General features: G+C 54.7%; 1 protein-coding gene across 1 annotated transcript in view; it reads left to right on the forward strand.

The window, feature by feature from the left end:
* LOC105997728 overlaps window positions 1–26,502 on the forward strand; it is a 51,985-nt gene that overhangs the window by 2,071 nt on the left and 23,412 nt on the right. The window contains exons 2-3 of the mRNA XM_013032253.1: window positions 272–377; window positions 580–677. Coding sequence (XP_012887707.1) covers window positions 272–377; window positions 580–677 — 204 coding nt within the window. The remainder of the gene's footprint in view (window positions 1–271; window positions 378–579; window positions 678–26,502) is intronic.

A 26,502-nucleotide genomic window follows, 5' to 3' on the forward strand; every position in this document is an offset into this window, starting at 1 on the left:
GGGAGCGAGCGAGGCAGACCAGACAGACAGACAGGCGGGCGGGCGGGCGGGCGGAGCGAGCGGGCAGAGCGAGCCACCCGCCAGGCTGCGCTCAGCCCCGCTCGCAGCGGAGAGCAGAAGGCAGGAGGAGGGCGGAGAGGAGGGCGGAGGGAGAGAGGGAATCCAGCTTCCACCACCCCGAGCCAGCGTCTGCTTTCTGTCCTCATTTCCTTTTCCCACCCAGCCCGGAGAGCAGAGAAAGGCAGCGCGAGCGAGAGCTAGAGACCTGCAGACAGGCAGACAGACAGACGGACGGACGGACGGACGGAGCGGGGAGCGGGCGGGAGGGGGCGGCGGAGGAGGAGCCGGAGGACGGCGCGGGGCGCGTTCCCTCCCAGGTTTGCGATTGGGGAGGGCCGGGGGCGGGGGTGTCCGGGGTTGTGAGAGTGCGCGGCGGGGGGCGGCCGGGGTGGGGGGCCGCCGCGGGAACCCGGGGGCCGTGTCCGGCGGAGTTAGCGGCGGAGAACGTGAGCCGAGGCGCGAGCCATGCTGTCAGCGACGGCAGGCTGCTCAGGGCTCCTCCGCGACTCCTCTCCCCAGCAGCCGGGCGCCCGCGTCGCTGCCACCGCCGGAAGACAGACGCCCCCCGAAGCCCCTCGCCTGGCTCGGACCCACGGAGCCGGCAGCCCAGCACTCCGGTGAGTGGCGCCCTGCTCCCTGGCCCTAGACCCCCGCTGGGGACCGGCCGTCCGGGCTCTTTTGTGCAGCGTACGGGGTGGGGGGGGCCCGCACCCCCCGGTCCGGTCCGCCGGACCCTGTGGCTGCGGTGCCAGCACTGCGATCGGTCTTTGTTTCCACCGGGGCCCGCGGCTCGGCTGGGCTCGGCTCGAAGCCTGGCAGGCAGCGCCGGGAAGGGGGAGGGGGAGGTGGACGGGGAGGGGGGGCTGGAAGGGGGGGGTTCTCGGGTTTCCTGGCCGCCCCGCGGCTCCCCGGCTCGGGGGCGAGGTGCGCGCCCAGCGCTGCCGCGCACCCCCTCCTCCTTCCCCCTCCCTCCGCCTTTGGATTTAAAACTGCAATTTGCTCTCCAGCTTGCTGAGAATGTGGGGTGGGGGGGCATGAAGGGGGACCGTGGGAGCGGAGAACAAGGCTGGATTTTAGGATCGGCGCTGGGAAACGGGGAGACTGCGGAGGGAAGAGCCCCTCCCCTCCAGCCCCCAAATCCCAAGGTTCCGCTGGCGCCCCGGGAGTTGAGGGGCGGAGACCTAATGACCCGGAGGGGGTGTGGGGTGGAGGAGGGATTTGGGGGCGGCCCGGGCCGGAGGGGTTGGGCCGCGTGCCCGGTTACCTGGCGAACAAAGTCGGCTCACTTTTGCATAAATAAATAAATAACGGCCTATCAATGCGTTTCCTCTAGGGCTTTGATTGAATCGGCCCCCTCTTCCCCGGGGGGGTGGGGTGCTGAGTGACAGCTGTCAGACCCCTCGGTCGGGAGCTAGGGGTAAACTGCTGAATCTCTGCTTTCTGCTGGATCTGGGTCCGCGGGCAGAGCCAGAGGGGCAGGGGGCTGGCTCGGAGTCTAGGAAATAACCTTGTTTCCTGTTCTACAGCAACCCAGAGTTGGGGGGCTGGGGATGCAGACCGGTGGGAGCTGTGGGGAGGGCCCCCCAGCAGCTTGACCCCCCCCCAGCCTCCTGCCAGGCAAAGGAGCCAGGCCGAGAGAGGAAGGATGTGGGCCTTGCTGGCCGGAGGCGGGAGCTGGGGCTGTCCCTGAGGCAGGCAGCGGGCACAGAGCACAGGGCGGGAGGAGGGAGAGAGAGAGAGAGAGAGAGAGAGAGAGAGAGAGAGAGAGAGAAGCGGGGGCGGGAATTCTCTACCGCAGACCCTAGGGGCCAGGGCCAGATGTGGAGGGGTGGGGAGTCTCCCCTCCCTCCAAGCTTGGGGGCCCTGGGGCTAGGCTGGGAGGGGCTGAGCCTGGTGCCCTCAGTTCTGCACCAGTGCCTGACTGGCAGGGCCAGCTGAATTTGGGCCCAGGCGTCACCCTGGGAGGCAGGGCTGGGCTGCACCAGCCTGGTCCCTGAGCACAAGGAGGGACCCTTGGGGGGGCCTGTGCCTGGCTGGCTGGGCAGGCGTTTCCCGCTGGACCAGTTGGTATCAGGCGGGACTTGGCCCCAGCTCCCTGGGCTGAGCTCAGGGTGTGAGGACAAGCTTTGCCTCCGGGTCAGGGTGGCCACATTTTGTCCATTGCTGCTGTTGCCGCTGGCAGGGCAGGGGCATGTGCCCAGGCCTGGGCAGAGTCCTGCCAGGGGCATTTGGGGTGTTTCTATTGTTGGCTTGTTCCTGTTCCTTGTGGCCGAGTGTGTGTGGCTGTCTGAGCTGGGGTTGCAAGTGAAAGGTTACCAGTCTGCTCTCCACTGGGGGTGGGGGGAGTGGGGGGAGAGCAGGCCGGCAGGCTGGGCTGTAGTGGTGAGCTGAGGGACCCCCCAGGTGGCATATGCATGCTGCTTGCCATCTCCCTCCTTTGAGCAGATGTATATTTATTTTTATAGTAATGGAAAATCAAACTGGATAGTAAGTTGAATTCATTTTTTTCCCCTGCTGTGTCAATACTTGGAGTAACCCCCAGAGGCTGGTGAACTTCTGGCCCCAGAGCTCCTACCCTTTAGAAAGCGCAAAGACCAGTGAGGGCAAGAGTTGGGTTTTTTGGGGGGGTGGGGGGGGCAGCAGACCCCAGCCCAAACTACCAACACGTCCCCTTCCTGCCCTGGCATTGGGGCAAGTGCCCAGGTGAGCAGGAATTGCCCCCTCCCTGGGCATCCCCCCTCCTACCCCACAGCGTAGTTTGGCTATCCAGCCCCCTTTCCTGGTCAGTGCCTAAGTTGTGCCGAAGCCCTCAGGGACATTCTCCTGGTGGGCTTTCTCTCCCGCCTGGGCTCTGGCCCACGTGCTGATATTTATTTTCTGTAGTAAAATCCATTTTTAATGCCGTTACTTTTGAAATAATATAGAGAGAAACAAATGTGATGTGTTTAAGTTGCCCTCTGTGAGTTTTTAATGTGATCTATGGCTGAGGTAGTGATGGAAGGAGCTGTTGGGCTTGGAGAAATTTGGTGTCATAAAGAAAAAGAGCTTGCTGTTTATTGCGGTTTCTGGGCTGGGGGGTCTGGAACAAGGTCGTGGGGGCAGAGAGCCCCCAACGCCCCCAAGTGCTATGGAAGCATCACTTGTCTTCTCAGTTTTAGTGTATGAAGGTTCCAGGATTAATTTGCATTGCTCCCTAGCCTTTGATGGAGTCGTTGGTGGAGGGGCTTGGGAACTGGGGAGCTTTGCTCCCCCCCCCCATGCTTAGATCTTGGCAGGGAGACTCCTGGAACCCCCTGCTATGTTAACTGGGCTGTGCTGTGGAGAGGTTGGCTGGAGTTTCAAAGGTGACTAAGGGATGGGGGTCTCCACCCAGTTGTTGTGGTTGTGCTGGAGGTTTGGGGGACTGATTGTCCCTAGCAAAAGATGTTTTTTTTGGGGGGGGCGTTATTCTGGTAGTGCCCCCAAAGGGACATGGCTTATTCTTGAATCAGCCCTGAGGCACTGGCTTTGAACCACTCCCTCCTGCCTGTGTTCCCCATCGGGCAAGGCTTTCCTGGAGGCAAAGCTGATGAGCTCCTCCTACACTTCCCTTTCTACCCCCTCTGTGCCACCCCCAGGTCACCATGTGAGTGAGTGAGTGAGTGTGTGTGTGTGTGAGAGAGAGAGAGAGAGAGGAGATACAGAGCTCTGTGTCTCATGCCAGCCAGCTACCCAAGACCAGACCAGGGATGCCATGCCTGGTAGCAGATGCCCAGGCCCTTCTGGTCTGGCTGGGTGAGGTCAGGCAGACTCACTATTATGGGATGGTGCCAAGCTCTGTCTCTGGGTTCCCTGAGTCTCCTGGGACAGAGGAGGGGGAGGGGCAAAGCCAGGATGGGATGGAGCTGGAGGAGCAAGGGGGAGCAAGGGTAACACTGTTGCTAGTGTCAGCAGATGGGCCCCCCAGGGAGAGAGAATGGAGGGAGGGAGACCCAGACAGCCACATGCTGGTGCAGAGTGGGGGAAGATGGAGACTGAAGCCATTGATGAGAGGGAAAAAGGAAACAGGCAAGAGGTAGGGAATCACAGGCCCTGGTCAGCGGGCCAGGGGACTCAGCCAGTCTTACACTGAAGCCACAAACAAGAGGCACTAAGGGCTTCTTACCCAGGCTGGTGTGTCGGGATTGTTACTGGAGATATCCTGGGAAGAGGAGGAGGACAGGTGGAGAGAGAGAGACAGAGGAGAGGAGAATCCCACAGGATGAGAGAAGAGGAGGAGGAATAGAGATTTAAGGGGTCTTGACTAATGGTCCCAGGTCAGGAGTAGCATTTCTTTCTTCTTTCCCTAGTGTCTAGGAATACAGCTAAGTGCTTCTTAGGACCTGGGGGCAGGGCCTGAGGTAGGCAGAGCACCCCACAGGTTGGTAGGTGCCTGCTACCAGGAGGAGCCCATGTTATAAAAGGTGACATTAGCCCCCCCCCTTGGGGGGAGCAGGTGGGGCGGTCATCCCTTTGGAACACCCTCCCCCACAGTTTGACAAGAGGGATCCCAGGAGTCAGGTCACAAATACTGTGCAAGGCCAGGCTGGGGCCCTGGCTCTTGCTCTTCACCTCACAGTAGTTAGAGAATTGGAACAGCTGCAGGGGGCCTCCTGGGTGCAGAGGGGAGCTGGAGCCTGGGGAGAGGAGCAGGCAGGCACCCTTGTGGCCAGAGCCCCCCTCCCCAGGGGAGGGGGAGGAGCCATTGCCGGGAGGGAAAGGGAGGGAGGGGAGAGAGGAGGGGAAACAGTGAGTCAGGCTTCCAAGAGCTAAAGGATGAGAGAGCCAGAGCTGGGAGGGAGAAGGCAGGGAAGGCAGGGGCAAGGAGAGCTGGGGGAGGCAGCCAGCCCCTGGCCTTGGCCCAGGGAGCAGAGTTGCAGCCAATATGGACTTTAGCTGCGGTGGGTCAGGAAGGAACCTGATTCTGGATTCTGGGTCTGCACAATCTTCTTTCCTCATTCCTCATTTCTGACCCTGTGCTTCAATGTCAGGGCCTCAGAAAGAAGACAGTGTCCTCCTATACTGTTTTTTGGGGGGCCTCAGTTTCCCCATCCCCTGTGGGGTTTGGATTGTAAGCTACTGGCAAGGGAATCAGGTAGCAAATGAGCTTGGGAAGTGGGGAAGAGATGTGGTATCAAGCTGATGGCTGTGTGCTGAAGGTATGGTTGGGCCCTGCCTTAGTGCAAGGTAGAGGGCAGGTTTTTGGGGAAACTCTTGAATTCATATCATTATAGTGGGGGCTGGCTGTTGGGCAAGCAGTGGGAGGAGTCAGTATGCACTCGTGTGTGTGTGTGTGTGTGTGTGTGTGTGTGTGTGTGTGTGTGTGTGTGGTCTGTTCGTCCATCTGTCTGACTGACTGACTGGCCTGGCAATGGTTAAGTGGGCTGCAAGACATCTCAGAATGGCCAATGCCTCGACTAGGCCAAAGTCTGTACATGACCAGAACCAACCACCACTGTTGCTGAGGAAGCAATCATGTGATTCCTATCATATCCCTGTGGGTAGCTGGGCAGAGAGTCTTATGGTGAACCTGGCAGAAACTGTTATCCAGCCCCTCATGCCTAGAGCTGGGACCAGAGCAGCAGACATCCCCAGAGACTGCCTGGAAGAGAGGAGAAAAGGAGCGCCCCCCCCACCCCCATTCTGCCTAGCTGACAGGAAGCCCTGGCTCCCAGTCCCTCCTTCCCCAAGGACTACTCCTCCTCCCTCCTGGATCCCAGCTTCTCTCCCATTGGCTAGGGAATAAAGAAGGTGGGCAGAGGAGAGTCCTCTCTTCCAAGGCCTGGCTTTTGGGAAGAATGGTGAAGTGAACCCCCTGTGAACAAACTCAGCTGCATGAGGCCCAAAGTACTTTCCTCTTCTGCTTTGGGGTCTTTGGCCTGGGAGCTCAGGGGAGGGGCTGCATCTGCAGCTGGCTGGCCCCAACTCCCAGTTCAGTCCAGCTGCTACTGAAGCTTCCAGAAGCTACACCCCTTCCTTACCTCCTGGGCCAGGAAAGACCTTTGCTGACCTAAAGGAAGGCTCCTTGGGGAGCGAGTGGGCACCCTTAGAAGGACTAACACAGACAGCCAGACAGATGGGTGATAGAACAGATGGACACTGACACCCACACACAAACAGACTGAGAGAGACGGACAGATGGACTGGGACAGGGAGAGACGGACAGACAGAGGTGCTGTCAGTAAGAGGAGTCAGAAAATGGAAGGAGAGGGAGAGAGAGTAGACGGGATGAATAAGAAAGAGGTAGGGAAGGGAATAATGAGAGACAGGAAGAGATAAAGGAAAAACCTGGGGGGGGGAAGGTTGGGAGGAGAGAGAGAGCAAAGGGAGAGAGAGAGGAGGCTACAAACCACAAACAGGGATTTGATGAGAATCTGGAAGGTGTTTTCTGCCTCTTCCCTTCCCAAACCCCCAGGCCAGCCAAGTCTCCATTCCTTCCACCCCCAGCTCAGTTTCCAGCTGCTAAAGAGGTCAGAGAGGAAGAGAGAGAGAAAGTAAAGCCTGGCTGAGCCCCCTCGTCCCTGCTTCTCTGTTGGGGGTAGTGCTGAAGGGCTCCCTTGGCCTGGGGCATGTCTGGAAATGCACCCTCTATATTCACACCTGTGCCAGCACACACATTTTGTGACATTGTAGGTGTCCACACCTACACTCCTCTTGCCTCTCACAGTACAACTGGGGAACATGTACCCAGGCGGTAACACCCAGGTCCTGCCATGAGGTTTCAGGACGTATTACAGGGCAACACCTGGAATAGAGTAGATAGCCCCCCACCAACCCTCTCTGACCCTGCTGGCAGAGTCGGGGGGAGGCAGGGGGTCCCCATCAATCAGTGTACTTTCTAGGATGGTACAGAGTGGCCTGGTCATGGAGCTGGCTTGGTGGGTTCGGTAGTGGGAAAGAGCTGAGGGTATGTGTGTACATGTCTGTCATGGTCTGAGCAAGCATGTGTGAGATGGGCTTTGGGTGTGGATGCTGGTGCCTGTTCATGTGCAGGGGTGGCGGGGTGGGGGGTAAGATGATGAGATGTGAAGTTTTACAGAATGGGGTTGCTGTGATGAGGTGTGCCTGTGTCTGAAGATACAGCGGTGAGCTGTGTGTGAGGGTGCAGAGGTAGGCAGCTTACGTGTGTGTGTGTGTGTGTGTGTGTGTGTGTGTTTATGTACGGGTGTAGGGAGTGTGCCTGTGGGATGGCAGAGCTGCAGGTGTGAAGCTGGGAGCCTGTTGCCTGGTCTGCAGGGGTGTTTTGCAAGGTCCCAGGTGCTACCTCAAAAGGGACCGTCAGCACAAGCACACGGGAAGGGGCTGTGGGGCGCACAGCTGGGCACTGACCCACAGACGCCCAAGGACAGACATGCCCGCCCCTGTCCTCCTGCCTCCTCTTGCCTGGCGTCAGTGGTTTTCAAAGGAGCCTCCATGAAGACTGTGTAGTTCCCCCCCACCCCCAGCCCAGGCCTTTTCAAACATAGTGACGCCCTCCAGGCAGCTTTGTGGAGGCTCCTGCCTGGACCATCTGAAGGCAGATGGGTGGGCTGGGAGCCGTTGCCACCCCCCAGGGAGTGAGGAGGCAGCCTTGTTCCTGGGGCCTGGGCATAGGCAGAGACAGATGGACCTCCTGTCTCGGCGGTCCCGAACCAGCAGAGGGGCTCTAGGGGGTAGCCCCCCGTTGGGCTTCTGGAAGAGCAAAAGCCAGGGACTTTTCTGTAAATATCTGTGAGGGCTTCACCTCTCTGATCACAGGACCCAACTGCAGCCCCCCCCCAGCACCTCATAAATACACAGCCACCCCACATACACACAGCACTGACACCTCCAAATACATAGCCCCAACACTTCTACACATACAACCACTCCATACGAACACCCTCTTGATATCCAACTGCTTCATATACACACATAGCACACTTTACCATCTCTGGGGAGGGGTCCCCCTTCTTACCATCCCCAATACAGGGTTCTACAGAGGCTCTCCCCACCTCCTGTGCCTCACCCTGGTATAGCTGCTTCTGCCATACTCCCTGGCACCGGGTCTACCAGGTACCTAGTGAAAGTCCTAGGACCCTTTCTAGAGCCATTGCCCCAACTCCTTCCTCAACAGCCACTCCTTCCCAAACACATGCGCACAGCCCTAAGCATCACACACACACACACACACACAGCAACACCCAGACAAGAATACCCCCCACCCCACCCCAGCCACAACGTTTACCTTATACTCAACAAACCTAGTTTAGTTCTAGTCTATCTCCAAATAGACAGCATCCTCAGCGTCCAATACCTTCCCCAGTTTGTGTGTGCTTTCTCATATGTCCTCCCCCACAGGTCCCCACGCCTCCACAGGCCACCCTGCCTGAGTCCCAGTGACTCCCTGCATGTAGCCCAGCTCTACACTCCATTCCACTGCTCAGCCCTGAAGGGCCAGGGCCTGCTCCTCTACACTGCCCCAAACACCCCTGCTTATCTACAAGCTACCCAGCCTGGCTAGTCACAGCCCTGACCCACTCACTCCTTCAAGCTCACAAACAGCTCTTCTGCTCCCCCTGCACCCCTTGACACCTTGTCACATACCCCGCCTCAAGTCTTCTGCTACCCTGCTCCTTCCTACCAGCCACACATTCCAGCACACCCTCCCCCTACCCCGCACTCGCCTAGACAGCCTAGCCTTTCACATGCCTCTCTCTCTCTCTCTCTCTCTCTCTCTCTCTCCCCCCTTCTTCCTCTCTCCCCCTCTCCCCCACCCTCCCTCCCTCCTTTCTCCCTTTCGTTCTGCTGCCCCAGACGCCTCCACTTCCCAAAGCCTCCTTTGCCCAGGGAGCCACCTCCACCTCCTCGCTGCCCCAGGCCTTTCTCTTGGACAGAGAGAGAGACTGGACATCTGGTTCAAAGCTTCCCCCCCCCCCCGCTCCCCGACCCTGGGCTGTGAACACTCTGGCCTGGACTTGGGGGCTTGCGGCCCCTTTGGGGGTGGGCAGAGTCCCTTGGCACCTGGTCACTCTGGTCTCTCAGCCAAGAACTCTGAGTACCCAGCCGTGCCTGGGTTGTGCATGTATGTGGGGGCAGGGGAAGTTACCCCCAGCCGACACTCTTCAGGTGCATGCCAGATCCTCCTCTTTGCTCACCTGAGAGGGACCCGGGCTGGGGCTTCAGGGGAGGGGGTAGGGAGTTGCTGGCTTGCAGGACCCCCCTCCCCAGACCCAGGCTGTGGGTTTTGGTATCCCTGGGAGTCAGTTCCTACAGTGAAGGTTACTTTACTAGATGCATGATTTTAAACGGAATCTCCACCATCTGTTCCACCCCCTAATTACACATGCACAGAATCCGCCTCAGAGGGCAGCGTGAGGGGAGTGATTTAGAGGCTGAGCTGCTTCTGCCTGCATTAGGGCTGGGGAGATGGGGGGGGTTGGTGTTACTCACAGACAGACCCTGTCCCATCGCTTTCCTGGGGGTCCCTGATGCCTCTTTTCCTGATAGGGAAAGCTTATAGAAGGGTTGCCCTGGTTCCTCAGACCCCAAAGAGGAGCAACCGCAATGCTGTGGGAGGGGTCTCCACGACATCGTTTGTGTCCCCGGCCATCAAGTCCTGGGATGCAGGCTCCATTAGGGCCTTAAAAAATTCAGTGGATCGATCTCTTGCCTGTAGTGCCCTGGGGAGTCACAGGCACTGGCTTGGCCCGCTGTCTGCCCACCCTGGGGGGGCAGTAGGGATTGGTGAGAGAGGGAGGGGGTCAGAGCAGGGGTGAAGCAGCCAAATTCTGGCAGCAGGGGACATGGGCAGGTCTGCCAGGCACCACCAGTTGTGTTTGCACATAGTGCCCACCTGGCCTGTCACAGCTGGCACGTGACCCCAGTTGGAACTTGTGGTCTGTGGCACTGGCCAGCACCTAGTGCAAGAGGGCTGAGGGATTCAGGGCTGCCCCCTGAGGATGGCCCCATCTTTGCCCATGGGACTAGGGGCCTGGGCCCTGCCTGTTTGGTGGTGGTGCAGGTGTCCTCACGTCAGCAGTGGGCACATTGCAGTAGACTCTGGAGCACTCACTGCAGGGAGAAAGGAAGAGGTTGGGCTGGAGGAATTTTAAAGATTGCTGCAGGCAGGAGGGTCTCTGGAACCCTATGGAGCGGGCAGTCATGCAGAAGTAATCCTATCGAGGCCTGCCTGGAGAAGAGAAGGGAGGGGGGACATACTGCTGCCCCTCAGCCATCTCAATCCCTACCCGGGTGGCTCTAGGGGGAGCCTGGGATCTCCTCTGAGGAGGCACCTTGTCTTTGCCGTCCCGCGGTGGCATGTGCCCCTAGGGTGCTAGTGCCACCGCTGTTGCTCAGCACCACGCTCTGGTTTTATAAATAATGTGGCTCAGAGGTAGGGACCAAGCCAGCCCCTGGTCGCCTTGGGATCACCCAGCGTGGCACCTACAGCTGGCAGTCCTGTGGCAGAGCCCCCTCTCTCTTCCAGCTACTCCTCCTGCTGTGTGAGCTTGGGTCAGAGGCCCAGTATCTCTGGGCGAGGCCTAGAGCAAAGGAGCATGGAAGAGCCCAGAAAGTCCTTTCCTTTAGTCCCGCCCTCCCAGGTAACCAGCAGTCAGTTCAACCAATCCAGGCTAGAAATGAATGGACTGTTCTATAAAAGCCTCATCCATTTTGGTCCCTCCATTTTGCAGATGGAGTAACCGAGTCCAAGGGTAGAAGAAGGATGGTCAAGGCCAGCCAGCTGATGAGCCCCCTCCTTCCTGCCCCATTCTGCTGTCACTCAGCCTCTTCTTAGTCTCAGCTCAGCTAAGAGCAGGGCCTGGGGGGGGGCGGGGGGGCGGGGCGGGAGATGTTTGGGAAAGTGGTTGCGGCTGAGAGGTTGCCATGGCGATACTGCAGGATGCGGAGCTGAAGTGGGGGTCCCACAGGGTCTCTGGGGCCCCCAGCTCCACACCCCTGTGGTCTCCTCCTCTCCCCATCTTCTGTCCCCCACCCAGATGCCTGTCAGGCAGCTCCCGTGACAGGCTGGGTGGGTGACAGGTGGAGCAGGTGATGGGCTGGGTGGGTGACGAGCCTGGGTGGGTGACAGGTGGTGCGGGTATGAGGCAGGCAGGTGACAAGTTGGGTGGTGACGGGCTCTGTGGATGACAGGCAAGGGGTATGGTTGGCGAGGATGCTGTCTCCTGGCTGGTGGCCTGTTGCAGCCCCCCTACCCTCATGTGTGTGCACACACATAGACTCTGGGCTCAGAGCTTGGGGCTAAGATACTAATGAGGCTTATTACGCATGGAGGGGCAGGTGCCCAGGCTCACTAATGAGAGGCCTTTAACGAATAGGGGAGACAGCTAGGGGGCTTCTAGGAATTGGGATGGCCCTCCCGGACTGAGACCCTGGGGGTCCCAACCTGACTCTAGGATAAGATGGTCTCATCCTCCAGCCAGGTCTTACCCTGGCTTCTGTCCACTGGGGTTTATGTTAATGAAGTGCTAACCACAGCCATGATAGCAGCCACTGTGCAAGTGCTCGGTGTGTCAGGACCTGCCAAGCCCTTTACACGCATTTTCTCAGCTCAGTTCAGCAGGCCTAGGAGGAAGGCACTTGAATCACCCCATTATACAGATGAGGAATTGAGGCCTACAGGAAACAAGGCCCTTCATGTAGCAAATTATTGGTGTAGGTGGGATTTCAGTTCAGGTTCCTCCATCCCCAGAGCTTGTTCTCTTCATCACTCCACCAGGAAGATAAAGTTCCCAAGAGGACTTAGCCTCTCTCAGGGCTTCAGTTTCCCTCTTCAGGAAAATGGATGGGAAGGGGGTGAGGGTGGGGGGTGCTGATCACCCTGTGTTTTCAGTTGTGACTTAGGTGACTTCAGGGACTCTTCCAGCTAGCTGCTACAGCCTCACCCTATCTGGCTCAGATTCTGATGACACCCTGCACTGAAGAGAGGGCAAGGCTTTGCACTGAGGGGGTTGAGCTGAATGAGGGCCACCCTGGCTTATCTGAGCCACTTCCTGCTGTATGCGGTAGAGAGGAGAAGCAGCCACCCAAGGTCACACACCCAGTGAGCTGTCAGGCTTCCTGGGATCCCAGGTCTCCTGGCCTGTTGAAAGGACTGGGCTGGGTGTGGTGCCTGAGCAGGGAGGCCACCTCCCCCAGGCCCCACCCATCAGCCTACTTTCTTCCCTGGAGCTGCTAGCCCCCCAGCTCCTAGGAAGGGGATAGGGTTGTTGGCTGACTCGTTAAGGCCATGCCCCCTCCCATCTATCTGGGCTCTGGTGTCAGTGGGGCACCTCCCTTTGGAACCTGCTGGGGTGGAAACTCCCTGGCAATAGCTGATGGATGGGTTAGGGCCTTGACATTGGCCTGGGGCCACAGCATAGCCCTGGAGGGACCAGGCTGGGGGCTGAGGGGCTTAGAGGGGAATTTAAGGGAGAAGAATGAGGCTCATAAATCTTGGAGCGGCTCCTTTCTCCTCAAATTTAATCTCTTACCAAACCTGCTCTCCAGCAGCTCATCCAAGGCTCTGGGGGCTGAAGCAGCCCACCTGCCCATTCTTTTCTCCTTCCTACTGAGATCCACCCTTTGAAATTGCACCCATGGGAAAGAGAAAAGTGTAGCCACAGTCCTGGAGCCGGTCTAAGAGTGTTCAGACTACTGGATCTGCCTCTTGCTTCACTGTGGTAGGTAGGGCAGAGGGCTTCACTGCCTGTCTTCCCAGTTTTGGGTTTGACATTCTTTCCTGATCAGTCTGGGAGGACAGCTTCCGGATACCAAGAGGGTTTAACAGATGCAGGACACAGCTTTGCCCTCAGCACCCCCACCAGTCCGAGAGGTGAAGGCACAGCCCTGCCTTGTTGAGCCTGTGGACTGAGGTGAAGTCTAGAACTCCAGCTGGGTGTGTGCTGAGGTCAGGCGGGGTGGAGCTGGGTGGCTGGCCTGGGAAGGCTTTCTCAAGCCAAGGCCAAGGCTTGGGGGAGGCCAGAGGAAGGGTGGTGGTTGGCCTGGGGGGCTGGGAAGCCATCTTTGGTTAGAAGCGGGGGAGAGGGCGAGAAGGGTTTGGCTTTCCCACAGGCCCAGGCAACAGTAAGCTGTAGTTCTGGGGCCCTCCCAGCTCCCCAGGGAACCCGTTGCTGCTTGGCCCTGGGGACCCAGGAGTCCTGGCGGGTGAGGGCGGGTCTCCAGCAGGCGCCCTGCCAAACCCCGCAGCCTGCTCACCAGGAATCTTGTTGCTGAGAGATGGAAAATCCCGGCCGGGCCTGCAGCTCATCCCTCCCCTCTGGGAGGAGGAGGGGCCCAAAGATTCCTTCCTGCACCCCCCCTCCCATCTGGGGCAGGGCCCTCCTCAGCAGTGGGTGGGGCTGGGGGCCCAGGACAGGCCTCTAAGGCCCAGTCACATGTTCTGGAGCCCTGCCCAGCCCACAGTGGGCACCAGGGCACTCTGGAGGCAGCATGAGTCTAGTGCAGCAGAGGAGAGTGGGGGTGTAGTACTGAAGCTCAAAAGGGACCTGGGTGGGGGCTGGTGCCTGGCCCTGGCCCCTCAGACTCCCCCAGGGTGGAGGGTGAAGAGTTGGTTCTCTCCTTGGACAGGAAGACGAATGATCCCATTATGGGAGCGTGATTTTATTCCACGTGTCACGGAGTCTAAGATTAACTTGCTCACCAGTCTGTGACAAACCCCTCACACCCAACACACACACACACACACACACACAAACAGGCACAAACACACATCACACAGATAAGCATTTCTATACCACAACATGGCATGGGCTTCCACAGAGACGCTAACACACATGCACATTTAGCTATCCCAAGATCTAGACCCGCCACAGCTTCAAAAGCACACTGTGCCTTCACACTGAGGCTGGAGCCCCACGGGTGCAAACAGGTAGCCCAAGGGGTCGCATGCACCCACTACTTAGACAGGCAGAGTAGTGGACACATGACATCCCATAGACACAGACACACGCAGACACACACAAAACCAGACCCTGCCATGCAGACCGGCATAGACCAACAGTCACACTCTGAGACAAAGGCCCAAATGCATACAGAGACAAAGACAGGCACAGACACACAGCCAGCAGGGCTCACACAAGCACAGACGTGCACACCCGGACACAGACAAAGACAAATAAATGCCCAGAGGTTTTGCTGTGGACAGATGTGGAGGCACACGCACATCTGGGCCTTCTCTCAACCTCCCGCCTGGGGACATGGTAAGCTGGCGCCTATGGCTCCAGAGAGGCTCTGAGGAATCTTGTGCTCTGTGATAGCTCCCCACCCCAGACCCAGGGCCAGCCCCCACCTCTGGCCCCAAGCCTGTGGCTAGGGCCACAGCAGCCACACCCTCAGAAGAGCTGGGACACTTCTTCCTTCTTGGCCACCCTCACAGGCCCTCTATCTTCCTGTGCATGCTTTCCACAGCCCCCTACCTAAGTCTCACACACTCCCCCAGCCCGCTGCCTCCCCCCCCCATATTTCTCATTCACTTTCCTCCCCCCAGCAGACTTACACAACCTCCAGCGTGCGCACGCGCGCGCGCGCACACACACACAGAGCACATCCACCCATGCACACACAGCCTTGCTTGCTAATGCATGCCCACAGCCTTCATGGCTTCCATGTGCCGACCCCCATCCACTCCCTCACACATCCCTGCCTTCTCACATGGGCTAATTGACAAATGCAACACACACACAAGCACACATACGTTCAGAGCCTCCCATCACTTTCCTTCCTCTGTCTCTCACAAACACTCCCTCTGCCAAGAGTGTGGCTCTGCTGCAGAGATTAGCCCCTGGCTGCGTTAGCATTCCTCACTGCTCTTCCCTGTTCTTGGCCAGCCTGGCCTCAATAGTCTCTCCTCCACCTCTGGCCCTGTGGATTGTGACCTTCTATTCTTTTGTCTCTTCTCTGTTTAGTCAACAGGTGATGTGGAGCATTCCTTCATGTAGCAAGTATTGATTGAACATTGTTTGGGGTTAGTCTCTGGGGAGTGTGGGATGGCTAGGACAGAGCTGGGCCCTTCCCTCCCAGAGCTCACAGTTGGGGCAGCAGCCTGGTGGTTTGTTGCCTCTCTCTTCTAACTAGGTTGGAAGGTGACCCTTGATTTGGCTGTTGAGGGATATGTAGGAATTCACAACAGGAAAAGTGTGGGAAGGGTGTTGCAGGCAGAGGGAACAGTATATACAAAGCCTGGCAGTGAATCAGAGCATGCTGTGCTGGGAGAACATGGGATGCCAGAGCAGATCTGTTGAGGGTTGGATGCCAGGCTCAGAGGTTACAGGAAGTCAGCAGTGACAGGACTAGGATAAGGACAGACCAGAACTCAGGGGCAAGATGGGAGTCATGGTGGTCTAACCTAGAATGGGCATGCAGGACCGAGGAGACTCATGTAGACCACATCACTGTGACAGGGGAAACATACACTGCCAGGAGCAAAGCCCATCAGGTAGCGGGGGGCAGTGTGGATGCTGGTCTGTGGTCAGCTGTCAGCTGGACAGGGTAAGGGGCAGAGTACTGTGCCAGGTGCTGAGGCTGAGCAGCCTACCTGTTAACCAGGTATCCAGCAGCGAGGCCTGGGTAGGGGTGGAGGTGAGGCGCCCTGCTTGTTTAAAGAGGGTGAGGCAGCCCAGCCCTGCTTTTGGGGCTCACAAGGAGCTAGTGTTGAGCAGCTGATCAGTGGGAGAATTTGGGCTGCCAGACGTGCAGAGGTTGGGGGAGGATCTTCAGGTGCAGCTCACTGCAGTCTGTGGACAGTAGCCTGATGGGAGGGACTGAAAGGTTGGCTAAGCCTCCATCCCTCTGGGCTAGGGCATGGGAGGGAGAGTTGGGGTTAGTGTTGGCAAGGCCTTGGGCCAGGCTGAGGGGTGGCGGGGGACATCATGATGGAACCAAGCTGCTCTTGAAGTCTGTTTTGGAATGTGCTCACTGAGGCTTAGCTTCAGCCTCTGCATGTGGTCACCTGCCTCAGTTTCCCCATCTGTGTGATGAGTTGTCAGTATAAGGGGAATTCAGGCAGAGTGTAAGCTGCTCTAACCGATGAGGGCAGGCATCTTCTGGCTTGGGATTTTAGGCCTCTGCAGTGCTTTCTTCCTGAACATCCTAAGAAAACTGCCAAGTGAGGAGTCTCCAGACACAGATTTGGGGCACCCTGAAGCGGGGCGAGAGCACAGCCCAGAGAATGGAGTCTTTCTGGGGCTAAAGGTGTGGCTCAGTTGGTAGAGTGCTAACCAATGAGCAAAAGCAGCAGGTACTAAGTTCAAGTTCCAGGCTCAGACCTAGAAAAAAAAAAAAAAGATAGGTGGGGATGGGATCTTTCTTTCTTTCCTTTTTTCTTTTTTTGTCCGTTGTAGGGCTTAAACTCTAGGCTTGGGCGCTGTCCCTGCGCTCTTCAGCTCAAGGCAAGCACTCTACCACTTGAGCCACAGTGCCACTTCTGGTTGCCAGGAATCAGGGTGTCAGGCAGGTGCTAGTGCTGCCCAGGTTCCGCCTGCAGGGGGCCTGTAAGCCTCTCACCTGTGAGGTGGGGCTGGTGAAGAACTAATTTCCGGTGCTATTTTAATTTTGCTGTATTTAATTTGCTGTTTATTTTAATTAATTAACAGAGGTAATCGCCTCTTCTGACTTAACTTGCTGCCTCAGGCTCCTCTTCCTTTTTGGAGGGGTGGAAGGCCCAGGCTAAATGACACTGGGTGAAGTGGAGGTGGGGGGGGGCAGAGGGAGAGTCTTAGAGCTATACCCTCTCTCCTCTCCCATTGTAGGGTCTTCCCACTGGCAACTTCCCAGCTGGCGCCCCCCGCCCCTTTTCCTTTCCCAGATCTGCTTCAGGGCCTTAGCTGTAGCAACTGTGGCCTTGGGAAGTTTGACATCAGGCTTGCGCTTATTCTAATATTTCTGCATCATAGCTATGGTCATGACAGGCCACCCGTGTTGGGTGGTGCTCTGAGCTGTTGGGGAATCTTTGTGTGTGTGTGTGTGTGAATGTGGAATGTGTGTTCATTGGCAGCCCCCCTCCCTACCCCATTGCTCAGCCTGTGGAACACCAGCATGCCCAAGCTCCTGTGGAAACATCTATGGTCATGGTTTCAGTTATTAATCCCCAGGGCAAGACCTAGTGAGGAGCAGGATTAGTCCCTTGCCAAGGTGAGGAGAGGGAGACTCAGGGAAGCCACGTGACTGGCTGGAAGTCATAGAGCAACTAAGAGAAGCAGAGTCTTGACTCCAGTTGTCAAGCTGTATGAAGGGGCTAACAGTTGGAGGGAGGGCGGGGGTAGTGGCTTGGGGAGAGGATTGGGTGAGAACTGATCAGGTCAGGAAATGGGGTCCTCTGGCTCTGGAGGATGTTGGGCTGGAGAGTGGGTCCCTGTCACAAGGGGTGTCTTAAGGGGGTAAGATCTCTGCCACCTCTTTCTACTCTCTGGTATGTTTTCATTTGTCTGATTTGTTTTGTTTTGTTTTTGGCCAGTTGTGGGTCTTGAACTCGGGGCCTGGGCACTGTCCCTCAACTCTTCAGCTCAAGGTTAGTGCTCTGCCATTGAGCCACAGCGCCACTTCCAGTTTTCTGGTGGTTAATTGGGAATAAGAGTCTCACAGAAGGGCGGGGAAGGTGGCTCAGTGGTAGAGCACTTGCTTTGCATGCATGAAGCCCTGGGTTCGATTCCTCAGCACCACATAAGCAAAAAGAAAAAAAAAGCCGGAAGTGGCACTGTGGCTCAAGTGGTAGAGTGCTAGCCTTGAGCTGAAGAGCTGAGGGACAGCGCCCAGGCCCAAAGTTCAGGCCCCACGACCGGACACTCCCCCCCCAAAAAATAGAGTCTCACAGCCTTTCCTGCCTGGGCTGGCTTTGAACCAAGATCCTCAGATCTCAGCCTCCTGAGTAGCTAGGATTACAGGCGTGAGCCACTGGCACCCGGCTTCATTTGTCTGTTTTGAACTGGGGTAACCTGGTCCAGCCCTCACTAGTCCTGTATTTGGAAGGATAGACATGGCCTACACATCAAGACCTGTTCTGGGGAAACTGACAGAGCATCAGGCGTGCAGAGCAGTAGCCCGAGAGCCCTGTGGGGCCCAGCTGCTGCAGTGCTGGCCACTGGTTGGGGGACGTAGAAGGCTTGGCCTCAGAACTCATCTGGCAGGAGAAACATAGTACATGCGTGTGAATAGTTCAAGGGTGGATGGATAAGACCAAGGGGAAAACCAAAAACAATGCAGCTAAGAGTTTGGCTTTGGAACCCATGTGTCTTTAGTTATTGATTGTTCTCTAAGACTGTTTTTCTCAGCCGTCAAGGTAAAATCATCATGGTGCACTACTACCATGAGGTATTTATTTATTTAATTTGTTTTGGTGCCAGAAATGGGTCTAACTCAAGGCCTAAGTACTGTCCCATAGGTTTTTCACTCAGAGCTGGCATTCTACCACTGAGCCACAGCTTCACTTCCAGCTTTTTGGTAGTTAGCTAGACTCAGGTTTTTCTGCTGTGGCTGGCTTCAAATTGTGATCTTGGGATCCCAGCCTCCTGTGTAGCTACGATTATAGGTTTGAGCCACTGGCACCCTGCTGCCATATGGTTTTGGTGTTAACTGGGGTTTGAACTTGCTAGGCTAGCACCCAATCCCTTGGAACCATGGCCCTAGTTCCTTTTTTGCTTTATTTTTCAGATAGGATCTCATGTTTTTGCTGGTGCCAGTCTGGACCAAGATCCTTCTACTTACATCGTCTACATAGCTGGAATTACAGGCATGTGTCACCACACCCACCCAGTTTCTTATCATTTATCAGTAACTTTTTGCTCAGCTGACCTGAAACTATGATTGTCCCAATCTCCCCCTCTTGAGTAGCTGTGATTACAGGTGTAATCACTGTGCCTGAGCTTGCCGTGGGGTTTTGAGAGATCAAATGAGATAAAATATGAAAGGCTAGAACCCTGCACCTGATGTTCAGTGAACATCCATCTGGATGTTAAGATCCGACACCTAAAGAAAAAGTGCCCAGCCACTGGGAATGGGGCTGAGCAGTGATGGGCCTGGCTTTGGAGTCAGACCTCTGGTGTCTGAATCCTGTCTGTGGGAAGTAGCTTTTCCAACCGTTCCCAGTCTTGATTTCCTTGTCTATAAAATGGTATGATAGTAATTCTCCTTAAGGTGGTGGGCATTTATTACTTTATTCATCAACTACTACTCACTACTTGCTAAATGCCAGACCTGTTTCCAGTCAGCACAGAGAGTAAGAGGCCAGTATATTTTAGCAGTCTTACTAGTGTGGTCATCTGGACAAAGAAGGACCATTAAGGAAAAAGGAATTAAGTAGCCAGGCTTTTAGAGCAGAGGGAACAGCACAATAAAATGTCATGAAGATAATAGTGACCTGGCTCCCCATTTTGCCCATAAAGGATGATAGTCTCAGAGAGAGATAGCTACATCCCCACCGCAGCGCAGCTGGAAGGGGCAGAGTTGTAGTTTGAGAGTGGAAAGCTTTGTGTTCTATTTATTTAGGATCCGGTTGTGGGGCCTGAACTCTGGGCCTGGGCGCTGTCCCTCAGCTCTTCAGCTCAAGGCTAGCGCTCTACCACTTGAGCCACAGCGCCACTTCCGGCATTTTACTTTTTGCTTATGAGGTGCTGAGGAATCAAACCCAGGGCCTCATGCATGCAAGGCAAGCGCTCTACCACTGAGCCACCTTCCCAGCCCCTTATTTTTTATTTATTGTTTTATTTTATTTTTGTTGGTCCTGGGGCTTAACTCAGGGCCTGAGCAATGTCCCTGAAACTTCTTTGTGTTCAAAGCTAGAGCTCTACTATGTGAACCACAGTGCCACCTCTGGCTTTTTCTGAGTAGTTTATTGGAGTTAAGAGTCTCACTTTTCTGCCCAGGCTGGCTTCAAACCAGGATCCTCAGATCTCAGCCTCCTGAATGGCTAGGAGGAACCCATCTGAGCCACTGGAACCTGGCTGCTTTGTGTTCTTAAACTGGTTTAGGAGCTGGAATGGGGGTGGGGCTTTGATTCAGTTCACTAATCTGCCCAGGAGGGTTAGTGAGCTCAGGGCAGGAAGAACATGAAGCTGGCTGGAAGGCTTCCCAGAACTAGTGAGGCCAGAGAAATGGGCAAGTTGAAAGAAATTAGGGGTGGGGGCATAGCATTCCAGGTAGGGCACAGGCAAAGGCCCTGAGGTTGACTAAGAAACTTAGCTTAGGGCTGAGAAGTGGGTGGAAATAGCCCAGTGCATGTGAGTTGAGAGAGCTAGTGGCCTCGCAGCCACGGTGGGGAGACGGCCCCAGGGCGATAGGGAGGTTGACAGATTCAAAAGGCTTACGCTTGTCACCAGGAAAGGAAATAGAGCATGGTGGTCCACAGGGCAGACTCTGGAATCTCAAGAGCCAAGCTGTATCACAGTTACCATTTTGAAAATGAGGGGTAATGGAAGTCGCTGGCTCTTTAGTCCAGGACTTGACACAGCCAATATGCGGCTCATAAATTTACTCAAGTGCATATTGGTATTAGGCACTTTTCTAGTACACACAATAGAAAATTGACTTTAAAAATCAAATTCAGGGGCTAGGAAGGTGGCTCAGTGGTAGAGTGCTTGACTCGCATGCATGAGGCCCTGGGTTTGCTTCCTCAACACCACATAAGCAGAAAAGGCTAGAAGTGGCACTGTGGCTCAAGTGGTAGAGGGCTAGCCTTGAGCTGAAGAGCTGAGGGACAGTACCCAGGCCTATTCAAGCCCCATGACTGACAAAAATAAATAAGTATTCATAGTCTGACTTATGGAATTAAAACCCTTTTGTACAACTTCTTAAGGGGGAAAAAACCATCCCTGCCCTCAACAAGCTTACACGGAGAGAGTGAACAGACAGTTCACACATGCCCAGTTAGCTAGACGGGCATGGTATTGTACTCCTATAACCTCAGTGCTCAGGAGACTGAGTCAGGAAGATTGTGAACTCAAGGTAAGCCTGGACTATGTGGCCAGACCCTATATCTAAATTAACTAACTAAAAATACATTCATACACATAGTGGTAAGTGCCAAGGAGGAAAATAAAACAGGCAGGAGCTTAGAGTGTCAAGGTTGAAGAATTATTTTTAATTTTTAATTTTTCTTTTTGTCAGTTATGGGACCTAAACTCTGGGCCTGGCACTCTCCTTCAGCTTTTCAGCTCAAGCTTAGTGCTCTACCAATTTGAGCCACAGCACCACTTCCGGCTTTTTCTGTTTATGTGGTATTGAGGAATCAAACCCAGGGCCTCATATATGTGAGGCAAGCATTCTACCACTAAGCCACCTTCCCAGCCCCTTTATTTATATTTTTAAGATAGATTCTATGTTGTTCTAAGTGATATCTTCCCCTATCTTGGTCTCCTGCACACAACTGAGCCTGGCGCTCTACCACCTGGAATTCTAATTTAAGTTAAAAAATGGAGGTGGTTATTATATTGTTTGCAGATTTTAGGGGGGGAAAAAAACACCTTCCAATGCTAGGTACCTGTGGCTCATGACTATAATCCTAGCTACTCAGGAGGCTGAGATCTGAAGATCATGTTTTTATGCCAAGCAGATCCGGAAGGTCTGTGAGACTCCTACCAGGAACTGGTGGCTCCTGTCTGTAATCCTAGCTACTCAAAAGGCTGAAATCGAGGATCACAGTTCAAAACCAACCCGGGCAGTAAAGTCCATGAGCTCTCAATGAGATAATCACCAAACAGCCGGAAGTGGCTCAAGTGGTATAGTGCTAACCTTGAACACTAAAGCTCAGGGACAGTGCCCAGACCTTGAGTTCAAGTCCTAGGATAGCACCAAAACAAACAAACAAACAAAACCCACCTTCCAGTTTCTGTGTCATTTGTCTTTCATGAGACTCAGGTGATGTATGGCTATTACTGTGAGACTCAGGTGATGTATAGATATTACGGTTTCCATCTTGTAGGTGAGGGAGGACACTGAGACTCAGGAGACTGACACAGAAGTCATGCCTTTGAGGGCAGAACTCTGCCAGCTGACTCCCTGTGGTGAGGGCATAGGAAGAGTCCATGGGAGAGGACGGGCAATGCCAAGGTAGGCCAGTGTCCAGGCACAGAGCTGAGCTGGGGTCAGCTTCCCTTGGCCAGGTCAGCTCCGGGTGAGTGGAGACAGTGGCTGGGCCTGGAAGCAACCCTGAGGGCAGAGCCGGGGGCAGCAGGCTAGGCCCGAGACACTGTGTGATTGAGCGAGGGGCAGAGTCTGTCCAGAACTGCATGAGTGTGTGGGTGGCATGGCCACTGAGAGGAGGGAAAAGAGCAGAGAAGAAGCCAGCGCCCTGACCAGTTGAGAGGGACCATGGAAGAGGTCAGCAGGGCCAGCCCTGGCTGTGAAGGCCCTTGAGTGTCAGGCCTGAGACCTTGGCCTTCGTGTTGTCGTCAGCAGTGGGGAGCTCTTAAAGGTTTCCAGGCAGAGACCCGGTGTCACAAGAAAGGGATTTGAGGAACATGTATCTGGCACTGGGTGGAGGAGATTCCATGGGAGCTACTGGAGGTGGGAATCCCACTGGGAGGCCTGCACAGCTGAGCAGGTGAGAGATGACGAGGTCACATCCCCACAGACAGTTTGGACTGGTGGAAGGAGTCAGGTCTGGGACGTTAGTCCTGGGCGCCGGCCTTTGGTCTGCCTAGGTTTTCTGAGGAACATTCAGCTGGTCCTTATCTCCTCCCTTTGAGCTTCTGCTTGAACCCAAGGCACGGGTGCTGCTCCTGAGCTTTTTTGCTCAAGGTAGATGTTCTACCCCTTGAACCCATAGCTCTACTTTTGTTTTTTTCTTTTTTTTTGGTCGAACTCTGGGCCTGGGCGCTGTCCCTCAGCTCTTCAGCTTAAGGCGAGCGCTCTACCACTTGAGCTACAGCGCCACTTCCGGTTTTCTGGTGGTTTACTGGAGATAGGAGTCTCACGGTCTCTCCTGCCCGGGCTGGCTTTGAACTGTGATCCTCAGATCTCAGCCTCCTGAGTAGCTAGGATTACAGGCGTGAGCCACCAGCACCCAGCTTACTTTTGTTTTTTTCTTGGTGCTTAACTGGAGATAAGAGTCTTAAGGACTTTCTTAACTGGGCTAGCTTTGAACTGTGATCCTCAAATCTCAGTTTCCTGAGTAGCTAGGATTATAGATGTGAGCCACTGGCTTTTTTTTTTTTTTCTTTTCTTTTCTTTTGGGCTACAGTCATTTTGAAAGTATGGTAAAGACTACTAGAGCTTTCGCTCCAGAAAGACACAAAAACAAGGTTTTACAAGCTTTACATTTTGTGAGGTTTACATACCTGTCAAAGTCTATCCATACGACCAAGCTAGATGATCAGTGTTAAAAACAACAGCTAGCACTAAATGCTTTTTTTGGGGCCAGGTGCTGAGCGAACTGCTCTCTACCTCATGATCTTACTAAAGCTGGTCAACAACCTTAGGAAATAGGTAGCGCTGTTTTTATTCTGTTTTATAGATGAGGAAACAGAGGAGGAACACTAGAGGTGAAGTGGCTTGCTCAGTCACAGCAGGAATTTAAGGCTGGGTTTGTCAACTGCACAGCCATTAAGGTTAGCCCGGTATTCTAGAATGAAGGAGGGAGAAATGGCACCTGTGGGGAGAATTTTCCAAGAAAGCCCAGGAGAAGGAAGAGCTAGAGGTAAGGGAAAGGTGGCAGTGGTGCCAGCTCAGCCTTGTGTTACAACAAAGGCATCACGCAATGAGGGCTGCTGATATTTCATCTCGAGCCCCCGTCCTAACTTCCAGAAGGCTTGGTGTCGGCCCCGTGTCCCTCAGCTAAGGAACATGCTTGGGAGTCTGCTGGGAAGAGAGGGGTGTGGGCTACTCTAGCTTTGAAGCCGGACTGTGCTCAGCTCCTTGGCAGGGAAGGCTTATTATCCCTGACCCTTTGACTTAGCCTTCAGTGCTGTCTCTGGAATCTAGCCTCCCTCTCCACCCCAAGGCCACTGAGAAAGGCCAGCAGGCCTTGATCTCTCTAGAGGAGTTCAGAAGTAGAGACACTCTTTCCATTCCAGAGAGGAGCTCTAGAGCTCATCTGCTGAGCTCAGCAGTCCCAGGCTGCGTGGGAGCCACGTAGGGCTCTGGTTTAGATCCCGGTTGGCAGGACTGTCTAGAGGCACAGCAGAAGATGATCTGCATTTGGCTGGACCATGTTCTCAGACTGGAATCTAGATTCACTGGGGTTGGGCTTGTTGGTCATCAGGAACAGGAACTTTCTATAAAGATCCAGATGGGAACCTCATTCCTCCTGAGGGGTGTATGGATTTTAAACCTCACTGGACACATTGAGATGTCAGGCCAAGTTCTTGATCTGTGTCAGGTTAACATGGAAGTTGACCTGTTGCTGAAAGCAAACTACTAGGAATTGGTGAATAAGCAATGTACTAAGTAGTGGTTTAAAACAGACATTAGTCAAAATCTTTGGCTGAGCCTGAATTCACAGAAAGCTGGAGTCAGGTGGGGTTGGGCAATAAGATTTAGACCCACACCTAAGGCTGTGGTCTGGATATGGGGAAGTAGGTGCGCTAAGCCACACAGATACCAATCTAGAGCAGGCAAAGCTTTGGTTCTAGGCCAGAATACCATATGATCTAGAATTGCTCTGTCCAATAGAAATACAATGGAAGGGGCTGGAGGTGTGACTCAAGTGGTGTAGCACCAATCTAGCAAGTACAAGGCCAAGGCTGAGTTTAACCCCCCCATACTGCCATGAAAGAGAGAGAGAAAGAGAAAGAAAGAAGGGAGGGGAGGGAGGTAAGGAGGGAGGGAGGACAATAGAAACCACATGGGTAATTTAAAAAATTCTAATACCCACATTAAACAAAGTAAAATTAAGTTTAATAGTGCATCTTATCCAACTAGAATATCAAAGATAATCATTTCAACATATAATCATTGTATTGTAAGAATCATTGGAATATTTTACCTTTTTAAAAAAAAATTAACAATAAACCTTCAGAATACTCGCAGCACATCTAGATTTGGACTACCCACAGTCTCATTGCTCGGTAGTTGCACATAAAGTGGCTGCCATATGGACAGCAGGTTTAGATGCAGGTTCTTCTTTGGGACCAGGGTCCAGTCCCCAGGAAAAATGATCTAGCATAAATAAGGCTGGTCAGGCCGAAGTTTACACCTTTAATAGACCTGAGCTGGGTGCTGACTGAACTCAGCTGAGGAGAGCACCTGGGCTCCAGGTTGAGGAGCTGGGGTTACTTCCCTTGGGATTCTGATGGATTCTCTTTTGGGGCCCTAGACTTCTAGAGTTCAGCATCACCTCTCAGCACTGGCCCCAGCTCCTCCCTTTCATCACAATGTCACCTCTGACTGAAGCCTGGTCTGGCCTGGCAGGTGGGGGAGGGCACGGTGGCAGCTGGACCCGTGAGGGAGCAGGAGCTCCACCCCTCTGAGCCAGCTGCTGCCAGCCTTCCTGGACTGACTCTGTGGAAACAGGGGGCCCAGAGACAGAAATAAACTGCCAGGTTTCCGGGGCGGAGTGGGGGGCCTGCCAGCTTCTGTGCCTCCTTGCTGGGGTTGTGGGGGAGCAGGCAGCAGCTCCAGGCCCTCTCCCAGGCTGCTCCCCTTATATGTCATTTACCCCCACATCCCTGACCTGAGACTGAACTAAGTCTAGAGTGTGATGAATTAGTAAATACTAGGGACCCAGTAGTCTGAGACACTTGAGGCCCCTAGGTACTAGCTTGGTACTAGGAACCTATCTGGGAACAACTCTAGCTTGTCCCAGGATGAGCTGAGCAGATCCAGAGGTCTAGACTGGGGCATTAGACTGGGAGTTGGCAGATTTGTATACAAATACAATCTCTACCCTAACTGTCCAAAAGCAACTTTGGGCAAATCACACTTAGGAGACTCAGTTGTTCCTCTTTAAAAAAGGGGGGGGGGCGGGGAGGCACATTGGTGCTCGCCCTGTTGGTGTCACTGCACGAGGGGTCTACTCAGACTCTGGACCCAGTTTGTCTAACTCTGGGCTCTGCTACTGTGGGCTTTGGCAGGTCAATTAACTTTCCTGAGCCTCAGTTTCCAGGTGAGCAAAAAGGGAATTACCTTTATATATACCTTATAACCATGTGAGCTCATGCGTTCTGATAATGTAGCTCAAAGACCCAGGAGTTAGGTTAGGCTCACTTGGGTTGTAAGTGGAAACTCTTGGTTCAGATGGAAGGGTCTTTCCCCCTGAAAAAGGCCTTCTGAGACCTTCCATAAACTGATCAACAGAGGGTCCCCAGACGTGAAAACGTGTTGCTCAAGGAGAGGCACACAGCAAGCAGAGGCTTTGTATGGTACCCACCATATAAAGCCCGGTAGCTCACCCCAACTTACAGGTAAGGACATCGAGGCCGGTGATTGGCCACTGGTGCACGGTGGCGCTATCCAGTGAGGCCTGAGTCCGCCGCCGGGGAGGGAGTGCCCGGGCCGCGGCGCGCTCGGCGGAGGGCG

Source organism: Dipodomys ordii, unplaced genomic scaffold (assembly GCF_000151885.1).
Source record: "Dipodomys ordii isolate 6190 unplaced genomic scaffold, Dord_2.0 Scaffold6, whole genome shotgun sequence".
Lineage (NCBI taxonomy): Eukaryota > Metazoa > Chordata > Mammalia > Rodentia > Heteromyidae > Dipodomys > Dipodomys ordii.